Genomic DNA, 13,098 nt, shown 5'->3' on the forward strand with positions numbered 1-13,098 from the left:
ACAGGAAGTCAAAAAACCCGTTCAGTAAAAAACCGCTGACCTTTTTTAGAGTTACTGAACGCAGCCCTAGATTGCAGTCGACGATTGGGGGCGGATAACGTCAGTGATGACGTCAGAACGCCAGCAGAAAAATCTGACTTTGACGTCATTAAGCCGCTTCCACACTAAAAAGACTCCTTTTTGTCTACCGCCATTTTCCCGCTGCTTTGAGGTGACCCCAGAAAATATCCTTTTATCCCTAGAAAAATTGTAAAGCTGGAATTGGTAGGGTACTCTTCGCTCTAGTGTACCCAAAATGACGTGTTTCCACGTTAACAATATTTTATCTTGGACGAATAATTACGGGACCCGAAACCAAATGGCGCGCTGGGTGCTTTTACGGCAGCGCCGCTTGTAGCGCCGTAGTGTCAAGTATTTTAAAGATTTCTATCCAAATACTAAACACGTGCCCAATATTAGTGGACGACGTTAGGCCTAGCGTTGCTCGTCACAGGGAGCCCTGCTCGTCATTAGGTGGTTTTTTTTTTTCGCTTGTCCGGCGGAAAAAGTGTAAACTTTTTACCCTAAAATGCTTGATTTCCACTAGCGCGCGTCATAATGTTATTTTCTTTACGCGCGTAAAAACGTTTGAACGTTTCAAAGCTGAGAAACGCGTCGTTGCGCGCGCCAGTGGAAAACAAGCTTAAAGCTGGTTTCACACTCGACGGAAAATATTCCGGAAAGACGATAATAAACGCCGAGCTGAAAATTGGTTCCCATTCGATATACCGTTAACGTTCAACTTTACGCTGCTAATTTTCCGTCGAGTGTGAAACCTGCTTTAAGGCGGATTCACACATAGCCTTCGCGCGCGAAATTTCGCTGGCAAATCGCGTCGCGTCGCGTGACTTAAATAGAATGGAAGTCATGGCGCATGGGCGCGTGCGTGATAATTCGCAAGCGAAATCGCTTGCGAACCGTATGTGTGTTTGGGCCTTAAGACGTTTTATTCGCCTGTTCTCGGGGTAAGATTTACCCTGTCCCGAATTTTGTTCGCTTGTTCCAGAGCTCTAAGGTTACACTTTTTACTCCTCCTCGAAAAGAGGTGTAGAGGGAGTAATCGAGGGGTAAGACACTCTGCGCACTCGGTGTACACTGCCGTACCTTTGACAGAGCTAAATGGAACTCGCGAATTCGAAAATATGTACCTTTAACAGTGCTAAATGCACGAACTCGGGTGTACAGATTATCTGAGACTGTCATACCCCTCGGGAGTCGGGAGTAATCTAGCTTTGTCGTCTGCTTAAATTTCGTTTCACGAAAACATGACGGGCAAGCTTTTTGTAAATAACCTTTAACCTTTAACTACTCCCTTCTTACTCCAACACGTTTTTTTCGTCAAGTAAAATGACGTCATATGGCTACACTTTTTAAACTGCTCAAAAAACCCAGAACAGGCGAAAAAAAAAACACCTACGGTCGTCAAAGCTTACACCATGGTCCGTCGAGAAATCCCGAAATCCCGTACACATTTTAGTGAATGTCCGTCCCCTCGAAACCTGTAGTTCCTTGGCGGCTCATGTGTTCCCACTAGCTCACAAAATAATGCATTTTTATTTACGCGCGTCAAAACGTTTGTAAGTCCCAAAGTTGAGTGACACGCCGTCAAAATTAAGGTTTAGGTGACTTCTAATGTCCCGCTTTCTGACCGCACCTACGACTGGAATATTTGGGGATACTGGGCCGAGGGGCTGATCACTCCGCGTAATCGGTGTACCTTTGACTGTATGAATGGGACTACGCGTAATCTTTGAAGTCCCTGCCTTTGGCAGTGGTAATCTAAGCGTAATCCGGTGTACAGACTTTCTAAGAGTGGTTAGCCCCTCGTACTGGGCCAAGCATAGGCCATGTAGTGTAATAAATAAAAGACCTGATTATATCAGCACTGCGGGTAGTTCGTCTATTATGAAAGCTAGGAGCAACAAACACAACACCCAAACAATGAAAAAGCGACCCGTCAAAAGTCGTGCATTTCCTTGTGTGAATTTTTCATTTGTTCGACGCTTTAGCGCCTGCTGCCGTTTGAAGGGGAAAATTCAGAAATGGTCTTCCCCCTTTCCGTAAAACGTTCAGCGTAAAGGCTTGTCCAATGAAATTTGTACACAACACTGCGTTAGCGTGTTTAAAGGCTAGTTGCGTTTTCCTTGTGTTTGTTGCTCCTAGTATGGAAGGGACTTTAGAACCAGAATTTGTGGGTAATAAGTGATTAGTTTTAATGACTTACAACCTTCGACTTGCCATTGCGTTTCCAGAGTCTCTTGCCAGACAACAATTATCAGCTGTACAACAGTGGTCCCGGATTCATAACCGTCGCCGTGCCCACAGACCCAGTTGCTGGGGCCCTTCTGGAGACGATGGCCGTGGTTATGACCTTTGTCCAACAAAACCCTTCTAACCTACAAAACTCGAATGAATCAAAATCCAAACTGGATAACGAAACTTCATTAAGAATACAAGACGTTGTCAGGTTCGTAAAGTTTCATTTATTTACAATCTGTCACGGTATGACTTTTTTTAGGGGCCGAAGCAATGCGAACCGCATTTCGCAAATATCAATTAACGCTTCAATAAAAGGAAGGAAGTATTAATACAAGAGCCTGTATCTACAAGCTACTATTTATAATTATGGTCCTTGTAAATTTGCAAAAACGCCACGACGGTGAGTGTCGGCGGGAAAAACCAGTGTTAGGCCTAACGGAAAATTTTTGCGTCATGGAGAAAAATTGGTATTAAGCCTAACCGAGATTTTTTTCCATTTTGAAAAATTAAAACTGCATTTATTAAGAGAATGACAACCTAGTTTATTTGGGTTTGGATTGTAGTTGGCTTCTTTGGTTAGCTAGGCAAATCTGGTAACCAACCAACGGGAAAAGTTCATTCAGCGATCCCCTTTTCGCCACTTGGGGTGGGGAGGTAGAAATTAATTAAACAATCTTTATGCCCGAAGCTCGCGCCGATGTTTTCGTAACTCAAAACAACTAAAGAAGTTAGAATTTGCTTTGCGGGGAACCTAATTTTAAAGCTGGTGCATTTAAAATGATCAAATTTTTTTAATAAATAAACTATTAAGTTAAAAGCTTTCCCTTTCGAGAAAGTCACCTAATTTGAAGACGGCTAGTTTCGAAAATTGATTGCCAATCCATTATATCTCTTTAATTTTAAATGGGAGTCAACGAATATTTGAGACGCGCCCTAAGCCTGATTTATTAATTTTGGATATTGAGTTGCTTCTCTCTCTCCAATTAAGTTGGAACAGGCCCGTAACCAGGCCGCCAAAACTCGGGGGCTCTCAAATTTCTTTGGGGGCGCCAATGCCTTGATACTAAAAACAGTGGTGTAGTCGGGCCAGGGCGTCGCCCCGGTGCTTTTTTCAAAGGCAGGGCGCCGCCCCGCCTTGGTTTTTCCATTTGGCCAGGGCGCGCCCTGCCTCTTTTTTTCAACTTGCCAGGGCGCGCCTTTCATCTATTTCGTAAATCATTTTTCTCCAATAAAGGGTGTGTGAATTTATTATAAATTTTGCCCGCAGGAAAATACTCGGGAAAATACCATAATAATTTCAAATCGTTACCTAGGTACGGCCAGCTTCGGTCACGCTAAAAATCGAAGTTGAACGTACATTTATAGAGTCCGGTTCAGCCAACTTCGATTACGCGCGAAATCGAAGTTAGCCGTTCCCAGGTAGCGCCCCTGTTCTTTTTTTAGGACTACACCACTGACTAAAAATCGTAATTTGCCTCCCACTCCTAAAATTAGTAAATATCTTGGAATTTTAAAATTTCGATCCATGGTTCTATTTTAAAATGGTTTAAAAAGAACTACTACATGGAATTTAAAAATATTTTATTTTGATTAAAATATTGGGAGCTTTCGGACCGTGGTCCTTCGTCAGCCGCTACATACATTAATATGCCGAAATTGACTTTATTTTTTTATTTATTAAATTGAAATATTTAAACATTTGGTGCAGTGAAACGCACGAAAACATTTTTCAAAACTATAGTAAAAACGTTTTAAAGGGGAACGGTCAAGCTTTAACCAGTTAGATAGCCCTATAGCCCGTTAAAAACTAAAATTTATAACGAAAACCGCATAAAAATATATTAAGTGGTTAAATTTTAATAAAATAAAGAAATTTCGGGAAATTGAAAAGCGCGCGACCGCTGCGACACCTGGTGAGTAATTGGTTAGATATAAAAACAACTTAAAAGCGCGCTGCTGAAGACGCGAAAAATTTGTTTGGCACGCGCGGCGCGTTCCAGTTATACGAGACCTATGCCTAAATTGCGCGATTTTAAAAGTTAGGATAGTTCGCAAATCGCTCACTAAGGTGCTGCTGGCGCTGGCGATACACCTTAAGATGGCGGCGAAAATTCAAACCCAAATACTTGGCGTTATTTTGCGTTTCAACCTTTTGGGCCAAAAACTATTTTTTCAAGACAAAATAAGGTACGTGTAAGTACATTGAACGTCTTGTTGATCTTTTGATATGGAAATAAGGCGATATTTGGAAAGCTTGGCCGTTCCCCTTTAAATATTTAATGAAATTAAATTGTGATGATTAATTTACAAATATTTTAGAACATATCTTTTGGTAGTTTAGCAATCGAATTTGTTTTTGGGTCGGTCGGGTTGGTATGCTCAAGTATTCATTGGGGGGCCTGAGTTGGAATAAGCCCGCGATCATTTTTGGGACATTTTTATAAAACTATTTAGAAAATTCTAAATAATCTTATTAGAGGAAGTAGCGGTTCTAAGACAATTAGCTTGATGATAAGGATCGCGTAATTTAATCAAGATATCGTAAAAATTGGAAAACCCACCCCGCGTATTTTTCTTGGGCCTTTTTTTGAGTGGAACGGCTTACCCCCAATTTGGTGATTACTTCCTACCGCTAGTGGCGCGTCAGTTCCGCATCCAGCCAGCTAGCTTCTCTATTTACGACTCAACATTAATGGGATGAAAGGGGATCTTCCGTTGCGGAGTTAAGATTTCTTTTTCTATTTGTCGCTCCTCAGTCTGTCTGGGGATTTTCTGTAAGCCAAGGAGAATGGTTTTTGGCCAACCTCTTCGCTGTTATTAATAGATCTAATCCAATTACGTTTAACTTCAGTAACTTTTTTCTCTCCATCCCGGAAGCTTTGTTTTGAAAGGCGATTTCATTTCTGCAAGGCAATTAAGAATTAAAATCTTCCTCTATTATTTTTTAAATAAATCTATCAACCTAGTTTTGGCGAGAGGAAAATTAAGATTTAGTGTTGTTAATTATGTGGAAAAATTTCCAGAATATTTTCCGAATTGCTGAAAATTTTCCGCAAATCTAAAAATTAAAAAAATAAACATAAAACTACTTTTTAAGGATTTTTAATGTTTTTATCTTTTTATCGATATAAAATGTCTAATAACAGTAAACATACTACAAAACATTAATAGTGTTACATTGTTAATCAGTTTAAAAACTAGTCTAGAGGTTTAGTTTTACTTTTAGATTCGAAAAAATGAGGCGAAAATGCCGCTTTATTTAAATTTGTAAACAATATATTAGACTAATCATGGAATGAAACCTTTTATTTTTATTTTTTTCGGAAAAATACGGAAAATTTTCCTGAAAAAAGGACTCGGTCATTTTCCGGAAAACTTTCCGACTTACAACCGAGGGGTCCGACATTTACCAAAATCCCGTACACTGTGTCTAGAATCGCAAAATCTTTTAACTCTCTCTATGGTAAATTAACATTGAAATCCCAAAATCACTTCAAAAAGTAATGATAAAATCGCCAAAATCTCTACGAAATCCCGAAATCCCGTACAAAATACTGGCGAGTGTCCGACCCCTCGCTTAGAACACTATTATGATTAAATTGTTAGGATAGAAGGTTCGTACAAATTGAGTTTATAGACTTTGTCTAGAAATATAATTTAATAACGGCGAAATTGGGTGTATACAAAATCGTGAACTGTTGTGACAAACAAGCGAAGCTTACAACATTACGGAGACCCTCTCGTACGTAATGAAGTGCTGGACGCCGTCCCGTCATCAAAGAGTTCTTGGAGTGTGGAGAACCGCGGATTGAAAAAGGGGAGGGCTGCTCTAGGGGGTTCGTTCGCTGTCCGTTTCGGGGCCAAAAGAGGTCTCGAATGAAATCGTCGTTGGGATTGCTGTCCATTCTGCGTGTCTCTCTCTCCTCTTCCCGGGGAAAACGGGAAAGCAGCGTCCGTGCTAGCGGGATACGAGCGTAACTAGCCAAGCGAAGCCGCCGGGTTGCTGACTTCCCGGCTTGTATCCCAGCCCGTTCTCCGCGGGGCTTTTTATCCCTTGAAAGTTGGCTTCACTTCATTGCGTGCAGACAGTCTGGGGGAGTTTCAATAAAGTCAATGGTAATTTCAGCCTGTAGCCAAACCCAATCTGTCTTTTGAAAAATCGGTGATAACAGAAGCTTATGATATTCTTACGAGATAAGTATCCACTTAGACCGTTAAAGTGCGGGCTCTGAACGCTGGTGGAGCGATTTTTCACACCGCAACCTGACTCAATATTTACCACGTGTATTATTGCGTTAATAACGTAAAATGTAAATAAAGATAATATAAACCTCGTACCCTAGACATGAAATAACTGTAGTCAATAGCGTTTACCTACTTCCGGTTACCGTGGTAACCAACTATAGATAGGACTACTCAATAATTAGAATGAATACGAACGTTTCACTGTACTACACTATAAAACTTTTAATACAGGGTGTTTCAAAAGGTTTTGCAAAAATTTGAAGGAGATGTAGGGGATGCGTTGAGAAGTATGCATGTTTTTCCCCATTTTCCTACGATGAGTTAAAAGAGCGCCAGAGAGCTTCAAAGGGTGGCCTACTAGCCCCTGGAAGTAGGCTGTAACAAGCGCCAAACCAGGTAGCAGGGACTTTAAATACTGTTTAAGTTTACTTTTTTACGCTGGTTAATTACCTCGATTTGTTTACCAAGTCCTTTTTTACCTATCACACGAACCCAGCAACCCTTAATGTTCGCATTTCCCTGCTGCTTGGTTTTGCGCTTGTCGCAGCCTACTTCCAGGGGCTAGTAGGACACACTTTGAAGCTCTCTGGCGCTCTTTTAACTCATCGTAGGAAAATGGGGGGAAAATAGGCATACTTCTTAACTCACCCCCTACAACTCCTTAAAAGTTTTGCATAATCTTTTGAAACACCCCTGTATAAATAATTTTTTTTTATTACATCACAATAGAGTAGTATCACTATACCCGCCATTTTGGATTACATCCCAATAGAGTAGTATCACTATGCCCGCCATTTTGGATTACATCGCAATAGAGTAGTATCACTATGCCCGCCATTTTGGATTACGTCGCAATAGAGTAGTATCACTATGCCCGCCATTTTGGATTACGTCGCAATAGAGTAGTATCACTATGCCCGCCATTTTGGATTACATCGCAATAGAGTAGTATCACTATGCCCGCCATTTTGGATTACATCCCAATAGAGTAGTATCACTATGCCCGCCATTTTGGATTACATCCCAATAGAGTAGTATCACTATGCCCGCCATTTTGGATTACATCGCAATAGAGTAGTATCACTATGCCCGCCATTTTGGATTACATCGCAATAGAGTAGTATCACTATGCCCGCCATTTTGGATTACATCGCAATAGAGTAGTATCACTATGCCCGCCATTTTGGATTACATCGCAATAGAGTAGTATCACTATGCCCGCCATTTTGCATTACATCGCAATAGAGTAGTATCACTATGCCCGCCATTTTGCATTACATCCCAATAGAGTAGTATCACTATGCCCGCCATTTTGGATTACATCGCAATAGAGTAGTATCACTATGCCCGCCATTTTGGATTACATCCCAATAGAGTAGTATCACTATGCCCGCCATTTTGGATTACATCGCAATAGAGTAGTATCACTATGCCCGCCATTTTGGATTACATCGCAATAGAGTAGTATCACTATGCCCGCCATTTTGGATTACATCCCAATAGAGTAGTATCACTATGCCCGCCATTTTGGATTACATCCCAATAGAGTAGTATCACTATGCCCGCCATTTTGGATTACATCGCAATAGAGTAGTATCACTATGCCCGCCATTTTGGATTACATCCCAATAGAGTAGTATCACTATGCCCGCCATTTTGGATTACATCCCAATAGAGTAGTATCACTATGCCCGCCATTTTGGATTACATCCCAATAGAGTAGTATCACTATGCCCGCCATTTTGGATTATATCGCAATAGAGTAGTATCACTATGCCCGCCATTTTGGATTACATCCCAATAGAGTAGTATCACTATGCCCGCCATTTTGGATTACGTCGCAATAGAGTAGTATCACTATGCCCGCCATTTTGGATTACGTCGCAATAGAGTAGTATCACTATGCCCGAGATTTTGGATTACATCGCAATAGAGTAGTATCACTATGCCCGCCATTTTGGATTACATCCCAATAGAGTAGTATCACTATGCCCGCCATTTTGGATTACATCCCAATAGAGTAGTATCACTATGCCCGCCATTTTGGATTACATCCCAATAGAGTAGTATCACTATGCCCGCCATTTTGGATTATATCGCAATAGAGTAGTATCACTATGCCCGCCATTTTGGATTATATCGCAATAGAGTAGTATCACTATGCCCGCCATTTTGGATTACATCGCAATAGAGTAGTATCACTATGCCCGCCATTTTGGATTACATCGCAATAGAGTAGTATCACTATGCCCGCCATTTTGGATTACATCGCAATAGAGTAGTATCACTATGCCCGCCATTTTGGATTACATCGCAATAGAGTAGTATCACTATGCCCGCCATTTTGGATTACATCGCAATAGAGTAGTATCACTATGCCCGCCATTTTGGATTACATCGCAATAGAGTAGTATCACTATGCCCGCCATTTTGGATTACATCGCAATAGAGTAGTATCACTATGCCCGCCATTTTGGATTACATCGCAATAGAGTAGTATCACTATGCCCGCCATTTTGGATTACATCGCAATAGAGTAGTATCACTATGCCCGCCATTTTGGATTACATCGCAATAGAGTAGTATCACTATGCCCGCCATTTTGGATTACATCGCAATAGAGTAGTATCACTATGCCCGCCATTTTGGATTACATCGCAATAGAGTAGTATCACTATGCCCGCCATTTTGGATTACATCGCAATAGAGTAGTATCACTATGCCCGCCATTTTGGATTACATCGCAATAGAGTAGTATCACTATGCCCGCCATTTTGGATTACATCGCAATAGAGTAGTATCACTATGCCCGCCATTTTGGATTACATCCCAATAGAGTAGTATCACTATGCCCGCCATTTTGGATTACATCCCAATAGAGTAGTATCACTATGCCCGCCATTTTGGATTACATCCCAATAGAGTAGTATCACTATGCCCGCCATTTTGGATTACATCCCAATAGAGTAGTATCACTATGCCCGCCATTTTGGATTACATCGCAATAGAGTAGTATCACTATGCCCGCCATTTTGGATTACATCGCAATAGAGTAGTATCACTATGCCCGCCATTTTGGATTACATCGCAATAGAGTAGTATCACTATGCCCGCCATTTTGGATTACATCCCAATAGAGTAGTATCACTATGCCCGCCATTTTGGATTACATCCCAATAGAGTAGTATCACTATGCCCGCCATTTTGGATTACATCGCAATAGAGTAGTATCACTATGCCCGCCATTTTGGATTACATCCCAATAGAGTAGTATCACTATGCCCGCCATTTTGGATTATATCCCAATAGAGTAGTATCACTATGCCCGCCATTTTGGATTACATCGCAATAGAGTAGTATCACTATGCCCGCCATTTTGGATTACATCGCAATAGAGTAGTATCACTATGCCCGCCATTTTGGATTACATCCCAATAGAGTAGTATCACTATGCCCGCCATTTTGGATTACATCGCAATAGAGTAGTATCACTATGCCCGCCATTTTGGATTACATCGCAATAGAGTAGTATCACTATGCCCGCCATTTTGGATTACATCGCAATAGAGTAGTATCACTATGCCCGCCATTTTGGATTACATCGCAATAGAGTAGTATCACTATGCCCGCCATTTTGGATTACATCCCAATAGAGTAGTATCACTATGCCCGCCATTTTGGATTACATCCCAATAGAGTAGTATCACTATGCCCGCCATTTTGGATTACATCACAATAGAGTAGTATCACTATGCCCGCCATTTTGGATTACATCCCAATAGAGTAGTATCACTATGCCCGCCATTTTGGATTACATCCCAATAGAGTAGTATCACTATGTCCGCCATTTTGGATTACATCCCAATAGAGTAGTATCACTATGTCCTCCATTTTGGGGGTAAATGTATTCTCGGCAGAAAAAAATTATCTGACGTCTTGCCGCGTGGGAGTGATACTACTCAATTTAGATATTTCGAATTTGCATGACCCTCCAACATTTGCCCCCTAAAAGAAATATACAGGGTAGACCATGATCAGTGTAGGATGAACTCGGACTTAGAAATGGTCCCTCTCTTCCGTTATTATTGATACTATGACACGTGGCTGTGTCGTAGTTCCCCCGATGTGCCTGTACGTCGAATGGTAATAATGTATCTTGTATCGGTCGGTGCGAGTGCTTCGTAGCGCCCTCCCGCGGAGAAAAAGAGAGAGGAGATGGTAGAGGGAGGGGAGAACTTATAAAATGAGCGATTCGCGGGGATGGTGAAACGCAACGGGGCCTCCATTAAGGGCCATCCCCCTGGTGTCGGGCCACCGAATGTAAAAATAGAAAAAGAGGGTTCAGGAAAGCCATGACTAATTTAGAGGCAGGCTGGAAGGTGGCACGCGTCCCGTAATAAGTAACGATTAGATTATCGAGAGAAAAAGCGCAACTTTTCGCCGTATTATCGTCATCCCTCTCCGCAGCGCCACTCATCGGTGGACACCCCAACCTCTTCCGGGTTATGGTTTTGCTTTGTTATTAGCGTTAATGGACCGTTTTCTGCTATTTGATCTTTTTATTTTATTCCTCTTTATTTTGGATTTAAATATTTTTCCCAAAATTTATAGTACAGAAAAATCTGCAGGGTGGAAACACGTCCTATAGTTTATGATTTTTTCTAAATTTTCCTATAATTACATTATTTTCAGTGTTCGAAAACAAGAAACCGACCCAAAAAACGCAGTGGGTTTTTTTTGGACCCACCTTCCCCAAAAACCCCCACTTTGAAATTTCATATTTTGATGAAAAGGCATTTTTTCAAGGTGCAATGACCACTAATATTAATTTAGTAATTTACAAAGTTAACCGGCTTGTTAACTTAATAGTTGAAACTTGAGACTTATGACTTCAGATTTCTACCAGTCCTTGGGTTCAGCTTGCTGCCTTTGCAGTATCTGTACACTTTTACAAGCTTTTCAGCTTTTTCTGACACAAAACATAGTGAAACAGTCTACCTAGCAGACGATAACTAGTCCCTACAATCTTGTTTCGCAGGGCTCGACATAAGACATTTCTCATTTCTCTTGATTTTGGTTTTTTTTTTTGACATATCATGTATTACAAATATGGAAATAGTATACTAAAATAAAAATCCCACCCGAATTAAAAAACCCGGGTTTTTTAGAACCCTGATTATTTTTCCTATTTTTGGGGGGTTTTTCGGCATATACTCCTGACAATTATGTCTTTTGATATCAAAATCTGCAAAGTTAGAAATAATAATTCGATCGTTCAACGAATTAATCAATCGTAATGCTCGTGGGGAGGTGGTTAAGTGGTTAGCACTTTCGCATCGCAGCAAGAGGAGCCGGTTTCGATCCCAGCTTTTGGCACTGGAAGAAAACTCTGAACAACTTCCGGGTTGAGTTGGCAAGTTGAGTTCTACCCACTGGCTGAAGGGGTTTTCCCTCGAGCCCCTCGGTTTCCCCTTCCATAAAAACTTGTTGAGGTTAGCGGTAATAGTGAGTCTAGGGAGCAGTTGGCTCGCGTGTCATTAATGGCTTACCACCACCCTCCTACGTCTTCTACAATTTCTACAAAACGTATTTTGAAAAGGTAGATATTTAAAGCGAATAACATAACAATATGTTATGTTAGAATTATTTTTGGAAAACTAATTTTTATGCCCCTAAAATATGTAAAAAAAAATTAGAATGTGTAATTTAAACGTTCACGTATAAGGGATAACTGTAGATTTGGTTGGTCACACCTAATAGATTTAGATGATATCTACTACGCCATCCTGGTCACTATAGTGGTAATTAAATCACGATTAAATGGATTGATTAAATCACGATTAAATGGATTGATTAAATCACGATTAAATGGATTGATTAAATCACGATTAAATGGATTAAATCACGATTAAATGGATTAAATCACGATTAAATGGATTAAATCACGATTAAATGGATTAAATCACGATTAAATGGATTAAATCACGATTAAATGGATTAAATCACGATTAAATGGATTAAATCACGATTAAATGGATTAAATCACGATTAAATGGATTAAATCACGATTAAATGGATTAAATCTATTAAATCACGATTAAATCTATTAAATCACGATTAAATCTATTAAATCACGATTAAATCTATTAAATCACGATTAAATCTATTAAATCACGATTAAATCTATTAAATCACGATTAAATCTATTAAATCACGATTAAATCTATTAAATCACGATTAAATCTATTAAATCACGATTAAATCTATTAAATCACGATTAAATCTATTAAATCACGATTAAATCTATTAAATCACGATTAAATCTATTAAATCGCGATTAAATCTATTAAATCGCGATTAAATCTATTAAATCGCGATTAAATGGATTAAATCGCGATTAAATGGATTAAATCATGATTAAATCACGATTAAATGGATTAAATCACGATTAAATGGATTAAATCACGATTAAATGGATTAAATCACGATTAAATGGATTAAATCACGATTAAATGGATTAAATCACTATTAAATGGATTAAATCACGATTAAATG

At 39.9% G+C, this 13,098-nt stretch overlaps 1 protein-coding gene across 2 annotated transcripts in view; it reads left to right on the plus strand.

Moving 5' to 3' along the window:
- Nucleotides 1-13,098, plus strand: part of LOC149922262 (S phase cyclin A-associated protein in the endoplasmic reticulum-like) — a 65,462-nt gene that overhangs the window by 10,868 nt on the left and 41,496 nt on the right. For both annotated transcript variants that reach the window (XM_090163756.1, XM_090163755.1), the window contains exon 16: nucleotides 2,292-2,506. In XM_090163756.1, the coding sequence (XP_090019882.1) occupies nucleotides 2,292-2,506 (215 nt within the window). The remainder of the gene's footprint in view (nucleotides 1-2,291; nucleotides 2,507-13,098) is intronic.

Source organism: Leiobunum rupestre, chromosome 11, assembly GCF_980474605.1.
Source record: "Leiobunum rupestre chromosome 11, qqLeiRupe1.1.hap1, whole genome shotgun sequence".
In the NCBI taxonomy this organism is placed as follows: domain Eukaryota; kingdom Metazoa; phylum Arthropoda; class Arachnida; order Opiliones; family Sclerosomatidae; genus Leiobunum; species Leiobunum rupestre.